Below are 24,637 nucleotides of genomic sequence, written 5' to 3'. Positions count from 1 at the left end.
AGTAGCTTACACAAATAAATTGCAGGTTATACCAGATATATGAACGCGTGCTTGCATTTTATCACATTCTTACGGCCACATTCATTACGCCAGCACACACGTCACACAGCACATCATACGGCAAGATATGACAATGGATAGCTCGGACAGATCACCCAAACCGAGACTTCAAGTTCATGATCGCGGAAAATGGTTCCTAGCGATATGGACCTGTTCGTGCCAACGTTCAGCTCTTGAACTTTCGGCAACACGCCGAATGCAAGCATTCACGCCACGCATGAAATACCACGGCGTTACGCGATCGATAATTTATTTAGTTATCTGCAAGTTTGTTTCAGATTTAGACTTCAGTATATATGACAGCACTGACGACGCAGAACGCGCAGAAATAGGTGCTATCTAGATCGATCACTGCGCGAACTCCTGGCCACCACTCGCGTACAGTGGTACATTCAGCCGCTCAAATCGAAATCTGAGGTTTTAAGCCTTGATACTCATACGGAGGCTTGTACGAAGAACTGCTAAATACCCAGACTAATTAGCGAATAAGATGAGATAGCTTTCAGACCGAGACCTGCAAGTACACCATTCGCGCCCATATATAGTCCCATCCTGCTCGGCGGCGTGCACGGCCTAGTTAGTCCAATGCGTCACGCGTCCCCGGGCACGCTGAACGACTATCACCAGCAACCGACTGTTAGGAAGCCATGGAGCTCGAGCCGCAATGCCGTTCTTGAATGCTACTGGCGGGCTGTAGAGGCAATTCTGGTAATACCCGATTAAGCGAGAGATACTTCGAGCAGGATGTGCGAGATATAGGCGCGGAAGCGCTGAGGAGTGGTCATTAGCCTTGATAGAATCCCAGGTATCGACAGAGAATTGTGTGCAATCTTGAAATCGAATATCTAGACTAATCGCCAACAAGATGAGCTAGCTTTCAGACGCTCCGCTGCAAGCATACGCCGCATCTGTATATAGTCCAATTCCGCTCTACGCCGTACATGTCCGTTACCCGGTCCTATCTAGGACACCTCCAGGGGCACACAGAATGACTATCGCCGGCAACGGACTGTTTGATGACTATCGAGCTGGAACAATGCCAGCCATAGTTGAAGGCTGCAGAGCCAGGCTGAAAAGACTGCGGCAGTACCCGACGAACCGAGACACGGCGAGCAGAATGTGAAGAACCAAGATGCAGATGTATACAGAAACGCGAACCGTGCAGAGGTCTGACTAACCGTTGGATCCGATTTGTGAACTATGTATGATCGAGTAGATGATGGACGGGACAGGTGATCTGGAAAGCAGGGAGATGGGATGGCCGGCGACGAGAGTAGAGAGGAATAGGAAAATGAGTGAGTGGATGTAATAAAAAGTGGAACATTCGCCAGCGGGCGGGCATACGCTGAATGTGGACAATGCAAATAGGCACCCCTCGCCAGACCCAGCGCTTGATTCAAGTAAGCAATGCCAAGTCATCGTTGGTCGAAATTCGAGAAGTCGTAATATAGCGTTCTCTGATTACTGATAAACTTGGAAAACGACTCGTAAGCGCTGGCGCTGATTGTACTGTGGTCGCGGACAGTAGAACGCGACTTCATGTGCGGCTGAGCCATCATTACCAACCGTACTGGCCTCGCATTCGAGACACGTGCGACCGACAACATAGTCATGGCCATTCCTAAGCGCCCAGATTGCATATTCATCGAGATGGTAGGAAGAAAGTCGCGTGTGCTATGGTGTTGCTAGAAATATGTCAAAACGTGGGTCGCAAAACTTGTTCAGAGCTCAGGTGAAGACCGCCGCGACGACAAGTGCAGTCACGACACACCGCTGTATTAGACGGCATCAGCTTTGAAGCCAGCCCTACAATATTTACAGATTGATTTTACACTGATGCGCTGAAATCGTAACAGGCGCCATTATCCGGTGATATATCAAGAGGTCGCTGCCCGTCCACATCTCCGTCTCCTATCCATTTCCTCTCCCGGTTAAATAACCAGTTTGTTATCAATTTACTACTGCAAACTGTCAACCATATGCCATGAAATCATGGCTCACACAATGCCGTAATCTCAACGTCATTTAAAGCGCAAGCATGCGGTAAAGAACAATACAAACACCTAACACCTTCATTATGACCCAATAAGCAAACCGCCCAAAATTCATGATATCTCGCCGTCCTCCTATAATAGCTCCTATGTATACCTAGTTCCCTCCATAACTTCGCCATGTTACAACTCAAAGTACGGCCTGAACTGCATCTCGTCTTTCATGTTTCGCTTGACGACGTAGTACACATGCATCAGCAAGCTCGGGAACCGTTTTGAGAAGTACTCCAAAAACCCTTCTGGAACAGGTCCTAGCGCCTGCTGCACGTTCGCCGGCAAATCTTGGTAATGATGCTTTTTGTTGCGTAGAGCGCGCAAAAGATCCAAGACCTTATCCGTGTGGTACTTCCGGTACTTGCCAAGATTCTCAATCAAACTGCGGTCCAAACACCGGTACCAGTCGTTGTGAACAACATTCTTCGGGTCGGATTCGAGTTCTTGCAACAGTGCGCTCGGTGGATCGCGTTGCTCGATCTCGAATCTGTCAGACACGTCGAGCAAAAAGTTGAGGCGCTTTTGCGACGACCAGAAATACGGATGCATCAGCACGTCAACCGCTGTAGGCCGCTTCGCGGGATCACGATCTAGCATCTGCTTGATCAAATCACACGCCTCGACACCGGCGTAGCCCAACTCCTCAAGATATTTCAAGTCGTACTCGCCTTTGACAATATTAGCTTCACGTAAGTAACGATCTCCGTAAGGATGCAGTCCATTCGACAAAATATAGTAAAACACGCAGCCAAGCGAGAAGATATCAATCGCACGCGTAACACGAACCGCATCTGCAGATGGTTCCACCGCTGACCCGCCATCGGTGCTGCTTGCCGGCGCGAGCGTGCGTGTACTAGATCCAGTGCTGCCAGGAGTAAAATCCGTAGCCCCAACAAGCAACTCTGGCGCTCTCCATCCGGAAGTACCAGCCGCCTGCGGCGTCGTAGGATAGAAACTGCTCTGATCGCCATCAAGCTTCTTGCACAGTCCAAAATCAGATATCAACAGCCGCGTAGGTCCCGCATCAGCGCCATTGTGTAGCTTTCGAGCTGGCGCGACAAGAATATTCTGCGGCTTGATATCTCTGTGCACAATTTTCAGAGAATGCAAGTACTTCAACCCACTTGCAATCTGATAGAGAACGTTCTGCGAGTCCATCCTACTTGTCAACTCTGAAAAATCATCCGGTCGGTCCACGACATCCTGCAGCGTAGCAGGACACAGCTCAAGCGCGATGTACAAGAACTTTTCGCTTTCCTGCCTGCAAAAATACCGGACAACGTTGGGATGATCATCGCTTTCCTGTAGCAGTGACACCTCACGGGCTGCAAAGTCGTAGAAATCAAGAAGCAACCGCTTAACCGCAACCTCACGGTTTTCGAATGTTCCACGATACACAACAGTACCGTGACTTCCGTAGCCAAGCACCTCGTCGGTGACATTCAACGACAACGTACCGTTGGAAATGGCAAGCGACGACTGAGATTCTGAAGCTCGCCCTTGCACAGGCAAGTCTTCCCCGATAACTTTCACGTCGGCATCTTTGTTTGCACTGCCGCCATTACCATTCCGACGGCCACCACGTGCACCTCGCTTGCGCTTCTTCATGGTACCCATCGCAGATGGTCCCGGACTGTCCTTACTTATAGCAAGTGCAATTTCGTCCGGTGCGATCTCGTCTGGGGTAGTCGTCGATTCCGGCGTCGAAGCTGCCGCAGGATCTGAATCATCGCGCGACAAGTTCGACGGCGTCAGGGTAGTGTGAACTTCTGGGATCACAGACCCCTCAAAGCTCGCTTTTTTAGACCGCCAAAAGTCGCGAATCGCGTCCTTGCGCATGAGGAACAAATATCCAACCACTAAAACCGACAACGCAAACCCGACGTCCGCTAAAGCGCGCAGGGCAAGCGACGAGGCTTCTTCGTAATGATGACTGCTGGCGCTACTCGGCGCAGCGTCGATTTGCGGACGATACGACGCTGGTGGCGGCGCGTCGATGCGCAAGAGCTTGAATGCGTTTGTGCGCTTGCTGTCGTGAACACCGACGAGTGATGACATATATGACTCGGGGCTAGAGACGGGGTAGATACCCAAATTCCACAACGCAGCTGGGGCATGCTTGACTAGATCTGGAAAATGCTGCTCGGAGAGTGCGTACCAGCCGCCGTCATGCGTGCAATCCAAGAAAGTGGACATGCTCTCAGGGACTTCCCCTTCGTCACGATCTCTACCCATCAGCTCGTCATAATCCTTAGGTTGCGGCAAAAGAATGAGTTCTGTTCCGGAGCTGTCTGGAATTCTGTACGGTGAGAATACATCAAAGGTAGCGATTGCCGGAGAGGAGAACGAATGATACCAGGTCCTTGACTTATCGTAGATGTTGAGAGCAACGATAGACCCATCGTGCAGTGCGTAGATGTAGAGATTATCAGGGGTAGCAGTGTACTGCGCGATTAGATCCGTGTTGCCATTATTAGGACCCCATGTTGAATAGGTCACGTTCCAGACGACGGCGTCCCTGCCGCCTTCAGTGGATGTGATCTGGAGGCGATACTCCGTGTAGCCCAGGACGAATGTCTCCTTCTCGCCAAAGGCGTCATTCCACGTATTGTCATCGTCTTCATCGTCTTCGGTAGTGCCGTCCAGTCTCTGAAAGGTATTTAATTGATTCGTTGGACACACGGCATTGTGGCCGCCGTACACATGAAGGACTTTACCGGTCCGCGCATCGATAGAGTACAGCGTCGTCTGTCGCGAGCCAGTGTACACCTTATCATCGCCCATGTACGAAGGCGACTCAGACACAAGATCTTTGATGGATATAGGCAATTTCTGTATACGTCAGCACCGGAATACTCCAAGCAGCCGTCAGCAGCGGGAATTTTGCGGTGAAACTTACATGCAATCCTGACTTTGGCGTGAAGTAGTAAAGCGCCCCGTCGCCAAATGGTTCGACTATCCAGGTCACATCGTCCTCTGTTCGGCGGTGGGAATAGTTACTCGGCGGGGGCGACGCGCGCACGACGGAGCCTTCACCATGCAGCACCCAACGCTCATCGCCGGTATCGCGATCACACGCATGCAACGAGCCGTCGACTGTTGCGATGAGCAAAAACTCCGAAAGTTTCCAATCATCAATTCGTCGCTCCGTAACCGGCACTGCGGCCGCAGGCTCAGCGGCCGACGACGCGGGCTGGAGCGGAGGCGAGTGTGGCGTGCGCGGGGAGTACAGGTAGCTGCGACGTGCCGAGGGCGCGCGGCCCAGATCCGCAATGGATAACTGCCCCTGTTGTGCGCGCGCAATTGCGGCGATAGACGAGTCACGCGACTGGCGGTTGCTGAGATTTGCTGCAGCGGAAACTGCGTCGAGGAAGAGGAGCAGCGGGAGGCAGGTGATGAGAAGAAGCACCCCGGCGGACGCGCGGCTTGCGCTCGCGGAGGCAGCGCGACGCATTGCGGGGATGTCAGAGGGGCAAGACCGGATGCGACCAGTGCGCTGAAGATTGCCGTTGGCACGTCACTATGGGATGTGTTTGTTCGATAGAGAAGAAAGGCGGCGAGGAAGGGAGACTTGGCGACGTGAACGTTGGAAGAAAAGAATTCAGGTCCAGCCCTGCACCGCCGTAGCACCGCCATACAACACGTGCTGCGGCTCGTGGCGGTGCGCTGCGGCTCGCGAACTGCTTCCTCGGCCACTTATTGTCTGTCACCATCACCACCGCCAATCATCCTCATCCTCGCATGTGCGTCGTGGCGCGCCCCCAGCACTCCCGATAACAGCGTCATAATGTTTCGTTCTCCGTGCAAACTTGTTTATGGCTTCGTAACTCCCTCGAAGTGGACACGCTTCGTCTTCCCACGTCCTCGCAATGGCCACCGGGCTCACCACCCTCACGCGCAGCACTACGCGCACTCCTCCCGACGCTTTTTCTCGACAGAGATACTTCTGCCCACGCTTGGCGCCGGAAAATTTGTCGTGATTTCGGTCGCCGGTGCGTCCGGCTCCGCTGCCGCGGTGTCGTACTACTACGACGAGCTGCAGCAGATGCTGGGTAGGGTGGCGACGGTGTCGGAGCGCAGTACTCGCATTGTTGTCGCAGCCGCAAAGTGCTTTGATGACTACCGCGTCGTACTCAAGACAAAGTTCGACTCTGAAGATGCGCGACAGGCGGCGCTTTCGGCGTGTCACCAGCGCTGCGCCGACCGCACATTCAAGGTGCTCGAAGCCAACGCGGGGATCTACATCAAGATGGGCCAGCACCTGAGCGCAATGACATACCTGCTCCCACCGGAGTGGACCACGACCTTTATCCCCCTGCAGGACCAGTGCCCAGTGTCGTCTATCGAGTGCATTACCGCTATGTTTGAGAAGGACACCGGCATGAAGCTCGACGACGTGTTCAGCGATTTTAACCCTGAACCACTCGGCACCGCATCCCTCGCGCAGGTCCACGTAGCCGTGCTCCGCGAAACTGGTGAACGCGTCGCGGTAAAATTTCAGCACCCCGCACTCGCCGAGTTCATCCCGCTCGACCTCAAACTCACGAAAATGGTGTTCGCCGCAATCGACAGATTCTTTCCCGACTACCCCATGATGTGGCTCTACAACGAACTTGATCAATCTATTTTTGTGGAGCTCGATTTTACCACTGAAGCCGAGAACGCTATTCGCACGCGGAATTACTTCCGTAACATGAAGAAACTAACCGCGTTGCGTGTGCCCCAGGTTATCTGGGCCAAGCCCCGAATTCTCGTCATGGAGTGTAAGCCCCATTCCCTCTTATCCATGATCTCATCTGACTCTCCAAGATATCACTGGCGCACGTCCAGATGATCTAAAATTCCTCGACACCCACGGCATCTCCCGCGACAGAGTCAGCATCTGCCTCTCCCACATCTTCAACACCATGATCTTCACCCCCGGCGTGCTCGTTCACTGTGACCCCCACGCCGGAAACCTCGCCATCCGTCCGCTCCCCAAGTCCGAACAAGGTCCCTGGTATAACCGCGGAAACAACTTTGAGATCGTGCTCTACGACCACGGCCTCTACCGCGACGTGCCTCTCGACCTTCGTCGCAGCTACGCAAAATTCTGGCTCGCTGTGATCGACTCCGACGAAGCAGATATGCGCAAGTATGCGCACGAATTTGCGGGTGTCACGGATGACCAGTTCCCGCTTTTTGCATCCGCTATCACCGGCCGCGACTTCCGCACCGCAAAGACTGCGATCATGACGCGTCGGTCTCGTGATGAGATGCAGAAAATGGTCGCTGCTCTGCAAGGCGGACTCATGCCGAACCTAGTGCAACTACTGGCCGGCATGCCGCGAATCGTGCTGCTCATTCTCAAAACGAACGACCTCACTCGCGCCCTGGACGAGATGCTGGAAACCTCGATTGGGCCGGAAAGAACTTTCCTCATCATGGCGCAGTACTGTGCGCGTACAGTGTACCAAGAAGACAAGGAGAACCTGCAACACATCCCCTGGACATCCCCGTTCGCCAGGTTGCTCGGTACTTCACAGGCGTACTGGAAGTACCTCAAGCGAGCGAGCAAGGTTGAGTTCTACGACGTTGCTCTCTGGTTCACCGGATTACTCGGCCTATGACAAAATGTACATAATACCTATTTAGACGATACTAATCAATTAAACACGCGTATATCACAAATGCGCCGAAGAAATAACAATTTCATAACCCAACCATGCTCCGAATGATGTTCACTATCGGTGTAATCGCACTGAGTATAATTAACGTGGTACCAAACAACACGAAACTCAGCGAGCTCAACGCGCTCGCACGCGGATCAATAGTCAACAAATGCGCCGTCGCCACCGCCGACGAGTTGATTCCCAATGTGATTCCGCGCGTGAGGTAATCCTCTTCACGCACGCGCAGCGCTGCGAGAATGTAGCCACCAATAAGCACGCCGATGATGCCGCTCAGAATCGCAACGACAGCGACCAAGGACTGGGAGCCCCCAAGCGCGGTGACGACCGGCAATGCAAGCGCAAGCGTGACGCTGCGACCTATGAACGCAATTGAGCGTTCAGCCGAAATACCGATGGCGTAGCACACCGGTGGGTAGGCAAAAAAAGTAACGAGTGCGGTGACCACGTTCGGGATTATGATGATGGAAAAGTGCTTCCGAAGGTCACCGCGGTAGCGGTACATCGGCAGCGCGAGAGCAACGATGCTCACATCCAGCAGCGAACGCAGCACGTCGCCTGCACCCGGCGTGTACTGGCTATACTCGTTCTCACCAAACAAATAGAGATATGTCTTGCCCGTACTGTACGCATTAAGCCCATCGTCGAGCGTCTGCCTGTGCGCGACCGCCATCACATAGATCCCCAGGATGGTAAATCCCGAGCATGTGAAAATGGGATGCATGAATCTCCGAACTTTCAGCGGCAACCGCAGGCCGAAGAAAAGCATGAGTACAGTGAAAGTGCCGTGCGCGACAAGTGAGAAGTTGATCACAAAGTATAGTGGCAGACCGACGCAGAGAAACACAATGGTGTAGATTGTCGTGTCAAGATACTGTGTGAACTTTGCGGCGAACCACTGCGAGCGCAGTGACGGTGTCCCGATGAGGAAGTAGCCCTCAGACTCGGGGATTTCTTCGTCTGACGAGACAGCCGAGACAGTCGAGGCGTGTGATGTAACTGGGGCAATTGGTACAGGCGAGGCATCGTCGTCAGTTTCACCTACAGCAGCCTCAGACTTCTCTCTTCTTGGGCTCTCTTCACTAGGAGCAATCTCCCCTGTCAGAACCCTCCGAATATGGCGCATCCCCTGCACATCATGAGAATTGCGCGTGGCGGTGAACGACATTCTCGTGGGCACAGGACCGAGGCTATGCGTGCTACTCGCATCCGCCATACTCGCTAGATCCATATCAATCTCGCGATTCATAATAATCTCCTCCAAGTCCTGCTGCTGCATGCTCGCAACCTCTCGTGTTCTAAGGGGCCGCTCTACCGCGCGCTCTGGCGCGAGAATGTGTGCTTGGGAGTGCGTTGAGGACGACGCGTTGCGGAGTATGTCAAGTTCAATTGACTCAGTGAACTCTTCACCCGTGCTATCGTCGGAAGAAGAACGCATGTGATGACGGTGACCGTGCGCGCTGGCATGACTGGCAGAAAGTGCAGGCGACAATGGTGGTGGCAGTTCGTCAGCGCGCTCCGTCATGGCGCGCTTGGTAACGTTAAACGCCTTTTGCAAAAATAGCACCATGTATGCCGTGAGCGCCATAGTGACCACGAATCCCAAAATAAACACGGCAGCGATCTTTCCAACCTCTGCGCCGCCGACCGCAGGTGAGAGTGGTAGCCTCACGAACGAGGGGGTGAAGAAAGTATTGATCCACCGTAGATAGAAGCCCAGGGGCACATCAATAATGCGTGTGAGCGCGGCGGCGCGCCGGGAGCCGAGGGTGATGTCGACGAGGAGCAGGAAGAGGAAGAGCAGGATCATGCAGATCACGGACGCAGGAAAGTTGACGGGAGTCAGACTGATGGCAGCATGGATACCGTACAGGAACAGCAACATAAGAAAGGTACCCGCAGGTACCAGGACAAACGAGCGGAAGAGGCGGTTGGTGTTTTGTTTGAGGGTCTGATGAGAGTCAGTTATCTTGATGCGGAGAAGAATGCGGACAAGAGCACGCACGACGCTGAGCGCGTTGTAGAGATCCACGGCGCCACTGCGGACAGCGCCGGAAAGCAGCGCTGCAGGAGTTGTCGTAGTCATTGAAGGACAAAAGCTCGTAGGGCAGCCGTGAGGGACGGCGGGAGCCGTGATATAGCCTCGTCGTGGACGCTCCCGTGGACGCTCCCGTGGACGCTCTCGCGGACGAACGCAAAGTCAAAGCCGAGTGCGAAGCCGAACCCGACCGGAGAACGCCGGCGATGCGCTGACGTCACAGTCTTCTCCGCACCCAACTAGCGGTCTCGCCATAAGACATTTCTTCGTGCTCTTCTTCCTCACCCCCAACCGCCGCCAATGCTCCAGTCTGCCGCCATGGACCCGCTATCATCGCTCGTCGTGATCATCGCGTCGCTCTTCCGTAGGTGCTTTTGTCAGTCCTCTCTTGTTGCTCCCGCTCACGGCTCGATCAGTACCACCGCTAGGCATATTCCTGATCTCCGGCTGCTCCGTCGATCTCCTGATCTCTTTTGCCCTCACCCTCCTTGGCTACTTTCCCGGCCTCCTCCATGCGCTCTACCTCCTCTACGTCTACTATTCCCGCCGTGAGGACGCCACCAACGGCATCGTCAACTACGATCGCGCACCCGGCGTCTATTCCGACGTCATACAGCGTGGCGGCCTCCCAGCCATGCTGGGTCTCGCCAGTCGCGGCCGCAGCCCTGTCCCGGATCTCGAAGCGGTTGTTACGGCCGATGGAAGCTCCTCTGTCATTGCCATGATGGGCCAGCATCAGCAGCCGTATAGAGACTCACCGATCCCAAGACCAGACAGTACCAAGCCGACCAAGTCTCCGGCACCTCCACCTTCCGAGTTGTAGGTTCGTAGCTGCAGCAGCTGTGATCCCGGACGGGCAGGCCCTTTCCCCACACGATATATAGCGATGTCTTCTATTTTTTGCGGTCTACACGGTGTTTACAGTATTTTAGTCCAGGAACAGACCAAGGCACGCAGGCGTCGCCCACAATAGTCAAAAATTACCACGGTATTGTTATGCGAATGTATAAGCGTACACAAGCGAACTATGCATCGAACGAGAAAGGTACAACTATATACAAATAAATGGTTGGTTACAAGATACGCACTACTTGCGGCGATTGAGTACCGTCGCTGTCATGTCTATTAGCGCGTCCTTCGCCGCAGAGTCTGGGAACTGCGCAAGCGCCTGCACAGCCTTGTCGCTGTACGACTTCGCAAGTTGCCGCGTCTGCTCCACGCCGTCAGACTGAGCTACTAATAGGCGTGCTCTCTCAACGTCACCAGGTTGCGAAAACTTCCTCCGGATCATAGGCCCCAGCTCCGGGTACTTCTGCCATGCAAACAGAGCAGGAGCAGTTGCGAGGCCGAGCTGTAGATCGGCACCCGCGGGCTTTCCGAGCTCGGCTTCGGAAATCGTGTAGTCCATGAGATCGTCCACGAGCTGGAACGACATGCCGATGTTTCTGCCGTACAGATACGCGTTCTCAATAAAGTCCTCGCGCGCGCCAGCAAGCACGGCAGCGCTACGGCACGACTTTGAGATGAGCGACGCCGTCTTTAAGTAAGTCTTCTCGAGGTAATACTCGAACGTCGCAGCAGTGGCGGTACCAGTGGTGGCATCCTCTGTGGCAGTGTTCTTCAGCTGCATGACTTCACCTTCAACGAGGTTCGCGATGACAGTGGAAATGAGCTCGGTCACCTCAGCGTTGCGGAGACGCGCAAGCGCGACGGACGCGCGAGCGAGTAAAAAATCGCCAGCGAGGATCGCCATTTTGTTTCCAAATGCCAAGTTGATAGACGGGCTCCCACGACGAAGCTCCGCATCGTCGATAACGTCGTCATGCAGCAGCGACGCAGCGTGGATCATCTCCGTGATCTCGGCGAGCCGGCGCTGGGACGGCAGAATACCAGTATCGGGCTCGATGACATCAGCATCCGGCGGGCGGCGGGACGTTACCCTTGAGACGTTGCTTGCAATTGTGGAGATGACGCGGGCGGGGTTGAAGTCGCGGAGGATGTCTAGAGGGGAGATGCTGAGGTCGATGTCGTACACGTCGGGGAGGTTGTCAGCCTTGGGCACGCGTAGCACCGCCTTGCTCATGAGCAGCACGAGCAGTGGTCGGATGTGCTTTCCTTGGCTCTGTACGTAGTACTTCGCCGCTGAGTCGAGCGTGGGGTCCGCGGAGCCCAGCAGAGCGCGGATACTGTTTGTTAGGGTGGTCATCTCTGCGGCGACGAGGGCGAGGGGGTCCGCGAACGCCCTTGACTGTGCTATCGACGGGTCCATGGCGGGTGGTGTTGGTGCCTGATCTGGGATCACTGAGGAGAGCAGTGACGCGACGCGGCGCAGCGGCGAGGATGGCGGTGGAGGGGTATTCGAGCTCTGTGGTGAGTTAGGAGCGGTCGACGCTTCAGCCGCCGACGCAGTTCCGCCGCTGCTGCTTGCGCTCCCACTTGCACTGCTGCTACTAGTAAACGCAGCTCTGTCCGCAGTCGACGCAGCACCTGCGTGAATTGCGTCCTTGTCCGTCGCAGGACGAGCAATGGAGCGCGCAGCATGCGCGAAGTGGAACGACAGACGAGCGGCAGCGACGGCGCGAGTGAGATGTGGCCGCAGCTCGGTAGCGCGCAACGCACGCCCGCCGAGGCGGCTGCAATGGGACATGGGCGGGGGGATTGAGGCGATTCAGGGGGCCTGGCGGCGTAAATGCGTGCGGAAAGTGGCGGTGGTCGTGTGGCCGGGGAGTCCGCGGTGGCCCGACGCGATGGTGAACTTCCTCGGTGCCGCGGAGGCGTGAAGATGCGCGAGGTTTATGGCACGAAATGCGAAAACTAAGCTGCGGTTGTGCAGTTTGGTCACTGTGGTCTACAGGAATATGTTTGAGGATTGAGAGTGCAAGACTTCGAGAGAAAGAGAAGCCATAATGAGACAGGTGACGAAAAGACTTAGAGGTAGAGGCAAAGAGGGGAAGGCACAATTGAGTGCCTAGCCCAACATCGACGGCATTGAGCAACAGTCACGAGAATCATCAAAATTCATGAACGTTCTTATTCCTAATATCCAACTGTATGTACTGCATACCCTCTATGCGAGGTTTACTTGCCCTTGCGGACGGCGCAGATGAACTAGGAAATCGTCAGTAATCGTCCACCGGCGTAGCCATCCGCCACCACTCACGTCGAAAATTTGAGCTTTCTCCCAGTCCCAGACGTCGTTAGTCGTATACGGGTCAGTCGACAGGATCTCTTTGACTTCCTCTTTGGACTCCGCGAGGATGTTGACGACGGAGCCGGCGAACGCGGGCTTCACGCCATCGGTGATGGGCTCGTTGAGGTAGACGCCTGTCGATGTTAGCCGGTGCATTCTACTCAATCGCGCTCAAAGAGCGACGTACCGCCCGAAACCATGACGCCGTCGGCAAAGAGGCTCTTGACGCCCTCAAGATGCGCCTGGCGCACAGCTATGCGGCGGTCGACCTGTAGGGATTAGCTGGCGCAAATAAGCACGAATACCGAAGCAGGACGCACAGAGTCGGGCTTATCCGGGATGATGGCAACGAACTCGCGCTTGGCCATTGCGGGTGGCGATGAGGAGAAGAGACGGGGGAAGGAGAGTGAAGAGAGCGGAGGAGATAGCGAGGCGGGGAAGAGTGCACTCCGTAAGCTGTCGACAAATTGACCCCGCCGGAGCACACGCGGAGATCCGCAGCGCATGCGGAAAACAGCTGCAGGTGCCGATGATGCAATAACACGCTGTAGGGACTGCGACATTCTGAGCTGATTGACGTCTGTGACTGCCTTTGGGAACCGCGGAGTCGTGAAGGTGGACTTGTAAGCGTCTACGTGGTCATATTCCCGGGCCACTCTGCCAGCGCACTCCGCCAACTACTTCTGTTGCGAAACTCTAGAGTGGAATAACTCAATGCATTTAGCCCATAAACACAGATAAACCAAGCAGACCCAACACGATATGCGTAGTTGTCCGCGGAGCGATATTGCGCTCCGGTCTGGGCCCCGTGACTTCTTCTCGACTCCTCGACACTCCGTCTGCAGCATCGCAGTGTCACCGTCTCCACCCACCGCCCAGTCCACCCTCCCTCCACCTCTCCTCCTCTAGCTGTCGCCCTCCTCCATCGAAACCCCATCTCACCCGCACGTTGCTGGCTGCGCGAGCCTCCATCCCCGCCGTACTTGCTGCAGTGGCACAACTCTCCAACACCGCCATCTTCACCACCCCACCACCCCACCATCCCCCCCTACAATGTCCTCCTCCGCAGGGGATAATCGCGCACACAACCAGGGCCGCCAGGACCGTGACTACACGCCCTCCCAGGCCTCTGCCGTCAACCGCGTCCGCAGATGCAAGCACCACGAGTATTACGCCATTCTCGACATCGAGAAGACCGCCACCAACGGCGACATCAAGCGCGCTTACAGAAAACTCGCGCTGCTGATGCATCCAGATAAGAATGGCGCGCCTGGTGCTGATGAAGCGTTCAAGAGTATGTCTGCCTGGTGCAAATTGTCTTGGGAATATACCCGGCTAATCCCTCAACAGTGGTCTCTAAGGCATTCCAGATCCTATCCGACGAAGAAAAGAAGCGCATCTACGACCAGACCGGCGTCGACCCCGACTCCCGTGGAGGTGCGTCCTCTGGTTACAGTTCATCATCCTCCGCCGGCGGCCAGCGCTTCGCACAACGAGGCGGCATGTACGGCGACGAGATCTCGCCAGACGACCTCTTCAACATGTTTTTCGGCGGTGGTGGTGGCGGCTTCCAAACCTCTTTCAGCGGCTTCGGTGGTCCTGGCATCCGCATCCACTCTTTTGGCGGCGGATCTCCCTTCAGCAGCTTCGGCGGCGGCGCTCAGCCCCGCCGCCCACAAACCAACGGCGCCAACGGGGCCAATGCAAACACTGAATCACTATCGCCCCGCATGCTGCTACAGCTGCTCCCGCTGCTCCTGCTTTTCATCGTGCCTATCATCTCCACATTCTTCGATTCCTCCTCCTCCTCCGACTCCGGCATCTTTCAGACGAAAGCCCGCTTCGAATTCACCCCCGCGCCGCCTTACACCGCCGAGCGCGTCTCCCGCAATTATAAAGTCCCGTACTATGTCAACCCCTCCGAGACCGCAGACTACAGCGACAAGCGCCTCGCCCAGCTAGACCAGCGCGCAGAGGCCTCGTTCGTGCGCATCCTTCAGAACAAGTGCGATTACGAGTACGACCTCCGGCAACGCAAGCTTGAAGAGTCCCAGGGCTGGTTTTTTGTGAACCAGGAAAAGTACGAAAAGGCAAAAGGCATGAAGATGGAGAGTTGCGACCGGCTGCGCTCTCTAGGCGTCTCGCGGTCGCATCGCTAGTCGATCAACCACCACTAGTATAACCGACGATTAGAAACAACCACATCCCTCTCGTCCATCTCCTCATTCAGCTCCCCATGATCTCATTTTTGTTTTGTCTGCCTTGTAACAACGCGTTTCCTCGTTACTCTCTTCCACAAGCATATCTCCGTTGTGAAACTGTGATCACGAATCACCCTTGGATTTGTGACTGTGATCTGTGACTTCAGTTACGATTTAATATTCACACGCTACTCCCAATCAGTCTAATTGAGGCGTTCCGTGGCTGGCGTCCGCGATGCGGCGGCATTGCCATTGTTACTACTCACCTTCACATAGCAGGTGCCCCTTCCTGATGACCCCCCTACGCGCCGTGACCGCGGCGGCGGCATCGGTGTTGGTGCTCTTCGTGCGCGCGTCCTCCGCGACCGTCGTAGGCTCCCTCGCAGTGCACTCCTCCGTCTCCGGCAACTCGGCACTCAGTACCTCCGCCATATCTTCACTTTCAACCACCTCGTTCTCACTCAAGTACTCCCTCGACATCTCGGGGAACGATGCGGGCACATCATACTATATCGAAGTTGCTTTTGGTGCTGATGCCAGCACATATAACATGGTCATCGACACTTACTCCTACGACCTGTGGGTGTACTCGTCGTCGTGCATGAACACGTCCTGCGTTGACCACAACTCGCTTGGTTCAGACGACAGCTCCACGCTGACTGTGAATGAAGACGAGACGTGGGCTATCGCATATTATCAGGGCACTGTGTCTGGTGTAGTTGGAAACGACTATGTGTCTTTCGCCGGGTACAACACGTCCATGGGTTTCGGCCTTGCGGAGTCTGTCCCAGACGCATTTGATAGTCTGCCGCTGGACGGCATTATTGGAATGGCACACTCGGCAGAACAGATGAACGGCAATCCCACTGTCATGTACGCCCTCTACGATAGCTCTCTCATCCCCCGCAAGGTATTCTCTGTACGCTCCCTATTTTGCTTGTTTTCCCCAGCATGGCATCTAATCCCGCAGATTGATCTCGGCGATCCGTCATCTTCTTCGTCTGGCAGTATGACTCTTGGCGGCGTCGATACCTCGCGCTTCACTGGCTCGGTCTCCTACGTCTCCGTCGCGAATTCTAGCATCCAGTGGCTTGTCGACGTTGACGACGCATACGTCAACGGCACAGCGCTGGGGTTCTCCGGCAAGTCCGCGTACGTTGACACCGGCACTACATACACGCTCATGCCTTCCGCCGACGCTCTCGTTCTCCACGCAGCCATCTTGGCAAAAAGCACCGGTGGTGGCGACGGAGTCGTACGGTATGATGGTGAGAACTACGTCGTGCCGTGCAATGTGACGTCTACTATCGCATTTGGCTTTGCTGGCGCACAATGGACGTTACAGCCGGAACAGTATCTCAGTAGCGACATTGGCGACGGGCTGTGCGTCACGAATATACAAGGTCGCACTGTTGATGGCGCAAATGTGTGGTTGATGGGGTCGTCGTTTATTGGCACACTTTATGTCGTATTTGATATGGACGCAGATCAGGTCGGGTTTGCGAAGATTGGATCGGGGGGGACGGATCCATATAACGATGCGAGTGCCGCGAAAGCTGCATCTACCACTTTGACTGTGGCGAGTATGTCGAGTACTAGCAGCTCGATTACCACTTCTTCGACCACGTCTTCCTCTTCTACTCCGACGTCCACTACCACTTTATCTACCACATTCACCACCTCACAGTCAACCTCGTCTTCAGCATCTATATCGACATCTACATCGCAGACAGCACTCTCGACTGTGACGACATGGTCAGAGGATTCAACTAGCCAATATCCATACTCTTCACCGACAGAATCCTTCTACACTACGGCTAATTCAACAGCGGTTAAATTTTCTGTTACATTCTCTTCATCAGCATCATCATCACTATCAGAATCGCAATCATCATCATCAGTATCATCCTCATCGGCATCAATATTAACATCCGCATTAGCATCCCCATCATCGTCGTTATCATACTCATCGTTCTTAAAAGCATCATCTAATTCGCTAATTCCATCATCCTCGTCTTCGTCTGCATCAATTATCGCCGCAGACCTTGCATCATCTACAACGACCACACCCGCCTTCGCCTCCTCCGCTAGCACAATCGCCTCCGCCTCTTCATCCTCTTCCTTCTCATCTGCGTCCGGCCCGCGCGCACCCTCTAGCTCTCTACTCCGAGCAGCAGTTGTTTTGATGCTTTCCAACATCATTTTTGTAGTATATAATTAGTTGGAAGCTGTAAATATAGTATGCCCATGTGCGCAGTGGTTGTTTAATGTTGCCCATATTAATAGCGTTTGAAAGCTGTGGACGAATAACCGAGAGGCGCCCTTAACCAAACTGCGTATCCTTCTCGACTGTCACCACCGTTCCCGTCTCCACAGTGCTTTTTCGCGCGGATTATACCTATAACACGACTAAAAATTACACCAGAGCATCGTGTGAATTGCACATGCTTCTCCCCTTCGCATGTTCACCGCCTCAGCAGTCATGATCCGTCTCCACATCTGTGCGTCTAACTGAGTGCCTAGCGACTCAGCCGTTCACCACGGTCCATTACCGCTTGATAAGCTGCCGCCACAATGTCGTCTCGCGAAGAAAGTGTGGATTTCCCCTCGGTCGGTTCGATGCGGTTACAGTGGGAGAAGATGGGCGTCGTCGACACACCCGCGGTGGCCGCGCATCCTCCCCCCTCAAGCACCGCATCCGCGGCTTCCACGTCATTGCAACCTTCCTCACTTAAGCAGGTCACACGCGGACGAGAACCGGCATCGTCGGTGTCTCCGGCGATTATGATCCACGTCGAATCAACGGACTCGCTAAGGATGCCCGCGCCGGCCGCACCTCGCAGCTCATCGCAATCGCCAGGTGAGAAGGTCGCCGGACACGACATCAATGACGCACCACTCGCCTCAACTCCAGATCATGCGCCGGCCGTCCCAATGCATACGCGTCCTGTTATGGTACATCATCCGCAGGAACATCAAGGTCCAACTAAGCGTGCGACGAGTCAACCCCCACCCGTACCGTCGCATCACCATCACCCCAGCAGTAGCAACCAGCTTGCCGCGACGCGGGAAGGCGCGAGAAGTCCAACGACAGATATAGTCGACGAGAATTCATTGGAACTGCCGGTATCTCGAGAACGTAGGCAGGCGTCTGCGTCGCCATCTCGTTCCTCTCATCCGCCGCCGCGACCACCTGCGCATCTTGAAGTAAGTTTTGATCCACGCTGTACAGGCTTGAATTGAGCTGACACGGAACAGCACCTTCAAAAACAGAGCCAGTCAACCGAACCGCAGCAAAGCGCACGCCACGGCCCCCCTCCCACCCTCCCGGAACGAAATCCCGTACAGCACATTCGCGCATTCGATATGAGCACAGCAACTCCCCCGACGCTTCCTCACAGAACCGTTACTACGGACGACCTCCCAAGCATAACGAAGACGGTACCTATGCACAGTCATGCGCGCGTGCAATCGCTCGCAATGCCGTATCCGTCACACCCAGCATCATCCCATGCACTCTTTGGAAATCCGAGTGATGGCCCAGCGGACCTACGGTGGACGAATTCGGTGCCGGTTATATCTACGCCGCAGCGTTATATCCCGCCGTCGCCGGTGATTGCAGTTGCGGTCACCCCGCCAAGGCCATATGCACAGCCTCCTACTCCATCGCCGGCGGCAGCTACTTCGGCTTATCAACCACCGCTTCCTCCACCAGCAACCCCGCGACCATATGCACCGCCGTCGTCGGCAACTACTTCCGCGTCGTCATCGACTTCGTCACTGCAACTGGCGGTCGCCCCACCTCCAGCGACTGCGCTTGACTCCACTGTTACCATGAAAGTCGCTGCTGCAAAAATGTACGTGGCTCCATCGTCGACAGCGACGTCACAGCCACAGGTTGGATTTACTCAACGCACGTCATCTATGCCTGTCGTACAACAGTATGTGTCGCCCGCAAAGTTACTTCCACCTGCGGAGCCGACGCCACAGCAATCAAGCCCGAAGGTTCTACCCCAGACGAATCTGATCACGATTCTCCCGCCGCGATTACCGCCACGAACACCAACAGTACCCGTGTTGGCTCCTAAATCTGTGCCTGTCGTGCTGCAACCGTCTCCACGGACGCCATCGGTTCCGGTATTAGCTCCAACATCCGTGCCCATCGCCGCGCAACCGGTCGTGGGTGACCACATGCAGCCAGTTGGAGTGGCGGTCTCGATGACTGCTCCGCCGGTACCGCCGCCCCGCGGACGGAGTCAATCGCCGTCAGGATATAGCGACGCGAAGCCAGTGACTGTGTTGCAAGGTCTGCAGCCTCAACCACCGCTACTGCCACCACCATCACGAAGGCCGATAATACCCCCGGTGACAACGCAAACTATTCAGCAATCTCCGCCTCACCAATCGCCATATCGTGTAGCCGCTATGCCGAGTGCACAGTCATCGACCCAGTCCGTCGCATCGCAGATATCCCCCGACAAGTCAATTATGTCGTCCGCGTTCTCTTCGTCGACTAGTTTCCTCCCGGCTCCAGACACCGGTGACGATACCGACCCCGAGCACATTCCCGAAATGATAGAGGACGATTCTGATGACAACCTCGGTCCTTCGAGCGAGGAAGCGGTGCGCCAGGCGCAGTACCCCGACTCATCACGAGCCAACCGAAGACCGCCTATTCTACGGGAATTACCGCATGAGATCGCGTGCAAGTACGACGTGAAGGTGTTTAGCATTTCTGGAGATACGATCGTGACGTCGTCGTCCGTGACGAAGATTTGGAGTATCAGCTCGGGAACGTACCTTGGGCAAGTGCTTCATCCCGAACATCGGGTAACTGCCATCGGGTTCAAGCCGTCACGAAAAGTAGAAGACGAGGGCACTTTGGTCTGGCTAGGCACCAGAGAAGGCGTTTTGCTTGAGGCGGATTTGAATTCACAGAGAATCATAAATCGACGGCCTAGTGTTCATATCGCGGCCGTCAAGGACATCTTCCGCTGCGGTTTCGAAATGTGGACGATGGATGAGGAAGGACGATTTCAGATCTGGGGTACCGAAGCTGGCGACGGTCTTCCGAGCTTAAACGGCACTCCAAGGACGCAGCGCGTACCAAGGGCGCCGCAAGGCGGAATCGTCGTCGGAAAGCAGCTGTGGCTGGGACAAGGCAAGCAGATCAGTGTGTTTTTACCAGTTTCTTCGAACGAGCAAGCACAGTTCGCATTGAGTCGACCAATCGCTCTACCTAAACCGGCCGGAGATATCACTTGTTCAGCGACTATACCAGCGGATAATGAGCATGTGTTTTTTGGTCACGACGACGGTAAAGTTTCGGTATACGACCGAAAAACAATGGCTTGTCTTGACGTCGTGACGATTTCGCTGTATCGCTTGGTCGCGATGGCTGGCGTGGGCAAGTACTTATGGGTCGCGTTCCGGACTGGTATGGTGTATGTGTACAACGTAAGCCAAAGCCCCTGGCTTGTAATGAAAACCTGGAAAGCCCATGACGGCCCGATCGCGGGGATGATGGTCGACCGCACATCGATCTTCAAGACCGGAACACTGCCAACGATAACGATCACAGCATCGGATAGCGTTCTGACGATCTGGGATGGCATGTTGAAGCATGACTGGCTGGAGCTGAATATGCAGGAACATGATGCGAGGTATTGCGCATTCAGAACCGTGCGCGCATTGATCTGCACGTGGAACGCGGGCGCGGCGAAGCCTAGTGATTTACAGAATCGCTCGTCGGACGTGAAGTTTCTACAGCGGTTGTTGAAGGACGCCGAGAACCCGGACATCATCGTGTTTGGGTTCCAGGAGTTGGTCGAGTTGGACAACAAGACTGCTGCTGCTAGTATGTTTCCATCACTGTGTGTATTGGCATTAACTAACAAGAACTACAGAGAGCTTCTTCAAGAAGAAGGGAAAGAATTCACAGGCGACTACGCCGCAGCACATGTCTCATCAATACCAAGCGTGGCAAGATCGTCTGAGCGAGGCTGTCGCCGCGCTTCCGAAAGGATATTACCTGCTGAGCTCTGAGAACCTGGTTGGCCTGTATTCGTGCATCTTCGTGAGGGAATCCGAGCGCAGTAATGTGCGCAATTTTGCATCCTCACAGGTAAAAACTGGTCTAGGCGGATTACACGGAAACAAAGGCGCGATCATCATGCGGTTCACGCTAGACGATTCGTCCCTCTGTTTTGTGAACTGCCATCTCGCGGCTGGACAGTCGAGTATTTTCCCGCGGAATAACGATATCGCGACGATTCTGGAGTCGAGGGTGCCTAGTCCGCGTCTTGGAAGCACGGAGTCGGCAGCAGACACGTTTGTGGGCGGTGGTGATGGCACGATGGTGCTCGATCATGAGATCTGCTTCGTCAACGGCGATATGAACTACCGAATCAATCTGAATCGGCCGGCGGCGATCAAGATGATTGAAAAGGGAGAGCTGGGGAAGTTGCTTGAATACGACCAGTTGTTGATGCAGCAACAGCGAAACCCGGGCTTTCGTTTACGTCCGTTCAGCGAGAGTCCAATCACGTTCAACCCCACGTACAAGTTCGACGTCGGTACAGATGTATATGACACCTCAGAGAAGCGACGTACGCCAGCATGGTGCGACAGGATATACTACCGGGGACCTGGCAAGGTGTTCCCAATCGAATACCGATCCCATGACGTGCGCATCTCGGACCACCGTCCGGTGAGCGGGCTTTACGACATCAAGATCAAAACCGTGGACCAGACGCTGCGCCAGGAAGCCGTCGCAGACGCGGTAGAGGCATGGGAGAAGTTTTTGCGCGGGAGTATTAAGCGTGCGCGTGCGCATTTTGTCGAGAATGAGCAGTCGAGTTGATTATTAGCGCTGGTTTGGGTGTTTTGTTGGAGTCGGGTTGTTTTTTGTGGTGCTGCCTTCAGGCACACTAAATCATGATGCATATTTTGTCTATAGTCATTCTTCGGAATTGTTACTACATGGATGATGGAAGAGCGAGTGAAGTCTGAGTTTATTCGCGGCAGTCGGATAGCGTTTGCCGAGAGCCGCATGCTGAGGCTCAGCAGCAGCGCCGTTTCCGAATTGCGGTTCCGTTCCGCAGCGAAATGAAAGCTCCCCGCAATTCGCGTAGAACAAAGTAATTTTCTTGTGTATTTCGCTGCGGAATATCGCAAACGTTGACTGTATAATACACAACTTCTGGCGCGGCTCGAGCTACAGGCCACGACAGATGCAAGAACTGCGCGTAGTCGTCAGCCCCCGGTACTCGTTATATGTCCACGCAGTCTCGGGTACACAGATCTTGTCGGATCCCTTTCGAAGAAAGAACAAGCGCACGGGGAAGCACAACCTTTTCGAGGAGTTCGTATTCGGAGCGGAGAGTCAACAGATCGGACATCGCGATGAGTCAGCCGTAGATGGTGCGGCGCAGGGCCCAGCGCGGACAGACGCTGCTTGTCCGGGTTCTGCTTACGCCCGCCGGCAGACTCCACCTCACACACTCTTTTCACAATTTCTGTTTTTGTACTACATATCTTGTTGCATTATACCCGTAAGCATGCAGTCATACTTCCAGTACCGCCGCGTGCAGCACGTCGTCGACCAGCACATCCAAAGCGCCAAAGAGAAATTTGTGAAGCCGGCGCTAGAGTCAGGCGAGCACAGCGATGAACAGCAGAGCAACGAGAAGTCACTTTTACAAGCCCCGTTATCATGCGCAGAGATACTTGATAGCGGTGAGGTGGAGAGCGGAACACCACTAACCTTTGTTGTGACTTGGGACGGGTCCGACGACCCTTGCAACCCCAAGAATTTCTCGGTCGCAAAGAAGGTGTGCACAACGCTCATTGTTTCTCTTATTGCATTTGCGGTTGGCGCTTCGGCTGCGACGGATGCGGCGGTGTTGCCGCAGGCGGCAGAATATTTTCATGTGAGCGAGGTCACCGAGTCCTTGGCAACTGGTAAGTCTTCTGTTGATTACTGGATTAGAGAGGAGAAACTAATTGTCTTAGGTGTGTATTTAATGGGCTATGCTTTTGGTGCAGTGCTGGCTGCTCCGTTTTCTGAGGCGCTGGGTCGCAACGTTATCTACGGTAGCACGGTTCTCCTCTTCGGTCTATTCGTCATGGCCGCCGGTCTGTCCCCCAACATCGGCGCACAAATTGTGCTGCGTTTCCTGGCTGGCTTTTTTGGCTCCACTCCACTTGTCTGCGCTGGTGGGACCATTGCAGACCTGTGGAATCAGATGGAAAAGACGTGGGCGTTTCCATTGTACTCCATCACCTGCTTCGGTGCGCCGCTGGTGTCGCCCGTGATGGCGAGTTACGTTAGTATAGGAAAGCTGCACAGCTGGCGTTGGGCAGAGTGGATTAACGCGATGCTTGCGTTCCTCGCGCTTTTCTGTGTTATTATGTTCATGCCGGAGACCTACGGGCCACTGATTCTGAAGTGGAAGGCGCAGGAAATTCGGAAGGTGACTGGTGACGAGCGATACAAGTCGGAACTGGAGCTGAGCCATCGCACGATGGGTATGCGCATGAAGGTTGCGCTCACTCGGCCATTCGAAATGGCTACGGAGCCAATCATCGTTCTGATGGCACTGTACTTGACTGTGCTATATATAGTGCTCTTCACTTTTCTGAATGGCTTTACGTTCATTTTTGACGATGTCTATCATATTGGACAAGGTCTCACGAACGTCTCATTTATCACAATTCAGATTGGCATGCTCTTCCCATCTTTTTTGATTTATCCGGTATACAAGATTACACAACGGGATATAGCTCGAGTACAGGCTGAAGGACGACAAGATTTGGATCCGGAAGTTCGTCTGTGGTACGGCATGTTTGGCGGCTCGATCGCTGTTCCCGTGTCCCTCTTCTGGATGGCTTGGACTGACTACGTACGTATATCATATCTTTTGACGTGAACGTTTCTAAAATTTTAGGCATCCGTGAGCATATGGTCGCCACTCATCGCAGGCGCGCTGTTTGGCTACGGTGTGTTGTGCATCTTCATAACCGTGTACATGTACGTCATCGACTCGTACGAAGTTTACGCCGCCTCTGCGCTCACGCTCGTCACCTTCATGCGCTATCTCGTCGCCGGTGGCATGACTATCGTCGGCATTCCGTTCTACAGAAACATGGGCACGCATTGGACATTGACCATTCTCGCATGCATCTCCGGACTCCTCGTGCCGTTGCCGTTCGTGTTTTATTTCTGGGGACGCAAGATTAGATCGTATTCGAAACACGCGGCGGTGAAAAAGTGATGAAACGTAGATAGAGGTTTCAAGAGAATTTAATTGCGTAATTAATGGGAAAAGATTGGTATCGCTAGAATGACTATCTTCAAGAAAGAGAGGGTTGGGAGGAAAAACCCCATCTCGAGTCGGTTGACGGAGTGCGGCTTCGAGGTTGGGAGTTCGTAA

At 54.5% G+C, this 24,637-nt stretch overlaps 10 protein-coding genes across 10 annotated transcripts; 6 read left to right on the top strand and 4 right to left on the bottom strand.

The window, feature by feature from the left end:
* Positions 1-1,975: 1,975 nt before the first annotated feature.
* V1518DRAFT_422067 (uncharacterized protein) lies at positions 1,976-5,676 on the bottom strand. The gene is made up of 2 exons (XM_066905369.1): positions 5,005-5,676; positions 1,976-4,937 (listed from the first exon to the last, which is right to left on the bottom strand). Exons 1-2 carry the CDS (start codon positions 5,557-5,559, stop codon positions 2,235-2,237), a joined length of 3,258 nt encoding a protein of 1,085 aa, XP_066757436.1. The 5' UTR covers positions 5,560-5,676; the 3' UTR covers positions 1,976-2,234.
* A 153-nt stretch (positions 5,677-5,829) lies between these two features.
* Positions 5,830-7,813, top strand: V1518DRAFT_422066 (ABC1 family-domain-containing protein). Its single transcript, XM_066905368.1, has 2 exons — positions 5,830-6,868; positions 6,915-7,813. Exons 1-2 carry the CDS (start codon positions 5,893-5,895, stop codon positions 7,712-7,714), a joined length of 1,776 nt encoding a protein of 591 aa, XP_066757435.1. The 5' UTR covers positions 5,830-5,892; the 3' UTR covers positions 7,715-7,813.
* V1518DRAFT_422063 (LrgB-like family-domain-containing protein) lies at positions 7,706-9,961 on the bottom strand. Its single transcript, XM_066905367.1, has 2 exons — positions 9,780-9,961; positions 7,706-9,725 (listed from the first exon to the last, which is right to left on the bottom strand). The coding sequence occupies exons 1-2, from the start codon at positions 9,858-9,860 to the stop codon at positions 7,797-7,799; spliced, it is 2,010 nt and encodes a 669-aa protein (XP_066757434.1). The 5' UTR covers positions 9,861-9,961; the 3' UTR covers positions 7,706-7,796.
* A 65-nt stretch (positions 9,962-10,026) lies between these two features.
* V1518DRAFT_422062 (uncharacterized protein) lies at positions 10,027-10,895 on the top strand. The gene is made up of 2 exons (XM_066905366.1): positions 10,027-10,176; positions 10,229-10,895. Exons 1-2 carry the CDS (start codon positions 10,113-10,115, stop codon positions 10,633-10,635), a joined length of 471 nt encoding a protein of 156 aa, XP_066757433.1. The 5' UTR covers positions 10,027-10,112; the 3' UTR covers positions 10,636-10,895.
* On the bottom strand, positions 10,786-12,527 carry V1518DRAFT_422060 (isoprenoid synthase domain-containing protein). Its single transcript, XM_066905365.1, has one exon. It carries the CDS (start codon positions 12,457-12,459, stop codon positions 10,900-10,902), a length of 1,560 nt encoding a protein of 519 aa, XP_066757432.1. The 5' UTR covers positions 12,460-12,527; the 3' UTR covers positions 10,786-10,899.
* A 121-nt stretch (positions 12,528-12,648) lies between these two features.
* On the bottom strand, positions 12,649-13,834 carry V1518DRAFT_422058 (uncharacterized protein). Its single transcript, XM_066905364.1, has 4 exons — positions 13,323-13,834; positions 13,190-13,271; positions 12,973-13,136; positions 12,649-12,920 (listed from the first exon to the last, which is right to left on the bottom strand). Exons 1-4 carry the CDS (start codon positions 13,563-13,565, stop codon positions 12,891-12,893), a joined length of 519 nt encoding a protein of 172 aa, XP_066757431.1. The 5' UTR covers positions 13,566-13,834; the 3' UTR covers positions 12,649-12,890.
* On the top strand, positions 13,811-15,300 carry V1518DRAFT_109491 (DnaJ domain-containing protein). The gene is made up of 2 exons (XM_066900672.1): positions 13,811-14,296; positions 14,353-15,300. Exons 1-2 carry the CDS (start codon positions 14,056-14,058, stop codon positions 15,159-15,161), a joined length of 1,050 nt encoding a protein of 349 aa, XP_066757430.1. The 5' UTR covers positions 13,811-14,055; the 3' UTR covers positions 15,162-15,300.
* A 195-nt stretch (positions 15,301-15,495) lies between these two features.
* On the top strand, positions 15,496-16,976 carry V1518DRAFT_439105 (aspartic peptidase domain-containing protein; the record flags this gene model as incomplete). Its single annotated transcript, XM_066906389.1, has 4 exons — positions 15,496-15,557; positions 15,624-16,122; positions 16,174-16,850; positions 16,907-16,976. The coding sequence occupies 4 exons, from the start codon at positions 15,496-15,498 to the stop codon at positions 16,974-16,976; spliced, it is 1,308 nt and encodes a 435-aa protein (XP_066757429.1).
* Positions 16,977-19,775: 2,799 nt separating this feature from the next.
* Positions 19,776-22,065, top strand: V1518DRAFT_377300 (Endonuclease/exonuclease/phosphatase; the record flags this gene model as incomplete). Its single annotated transcript, XM_066901572.1, has 2 exons — positions 19,776-21,060; positions 21,110-22,065. The coding sequence occupies 2 exons, from the start codon at positions 19,776-19,778 to the stop codon at positions 22,063-22,065; spliced, it is 2,241 nt and encodes a 746-aa protein (XP_066757428.1).
* Positions 22,066-22,581: 516 nt separating this feature from the next.
* Positions 22,582-24,548, top strand: V1518DRAFT_387411 (major facilitator superfamily domain-containing protein). The gene is made up of 3 exons (XM_066901716.1): positions 22,582-23,165; positions 23,217-24,106; positions 24,152-24,548. The coding sequence occupies exons 1-3, from the start codon at positions 22,763-22,765 to the stop codon at positions 24,476-24,478; spliced, it is 1,620 nt and encodes a 539-aa protein (XP_066757427.1). The 5' UTR covers positions 22,582-22,762; the 3' UTR covers positions 24,479-24,548.
* Positions 24,549-24,637: the final 89 nt, after the last annotated feature.

The sequence above is a fragment of the Limtongia smithiae genome (assembly GCF_038497785.1).
Source record: "Limtongia smithiae strain NRRL Y-17922 unplaced genomic scaffold V1518scaffold_13, whole genome shotgun sequence".
NCBI classification, from domain to species: Eukaryota; Fungi; Ascomycota; class Lipomycetes; order Lipomycetales; family Lipomycetaceae; genus Limtongia; species Limtongia smithiae.
The sequence above is the reverse complement of the archived record's forward strand: the minus strand, read 5'-3'. Positions and strand labels throughout refer to the sequence as shown.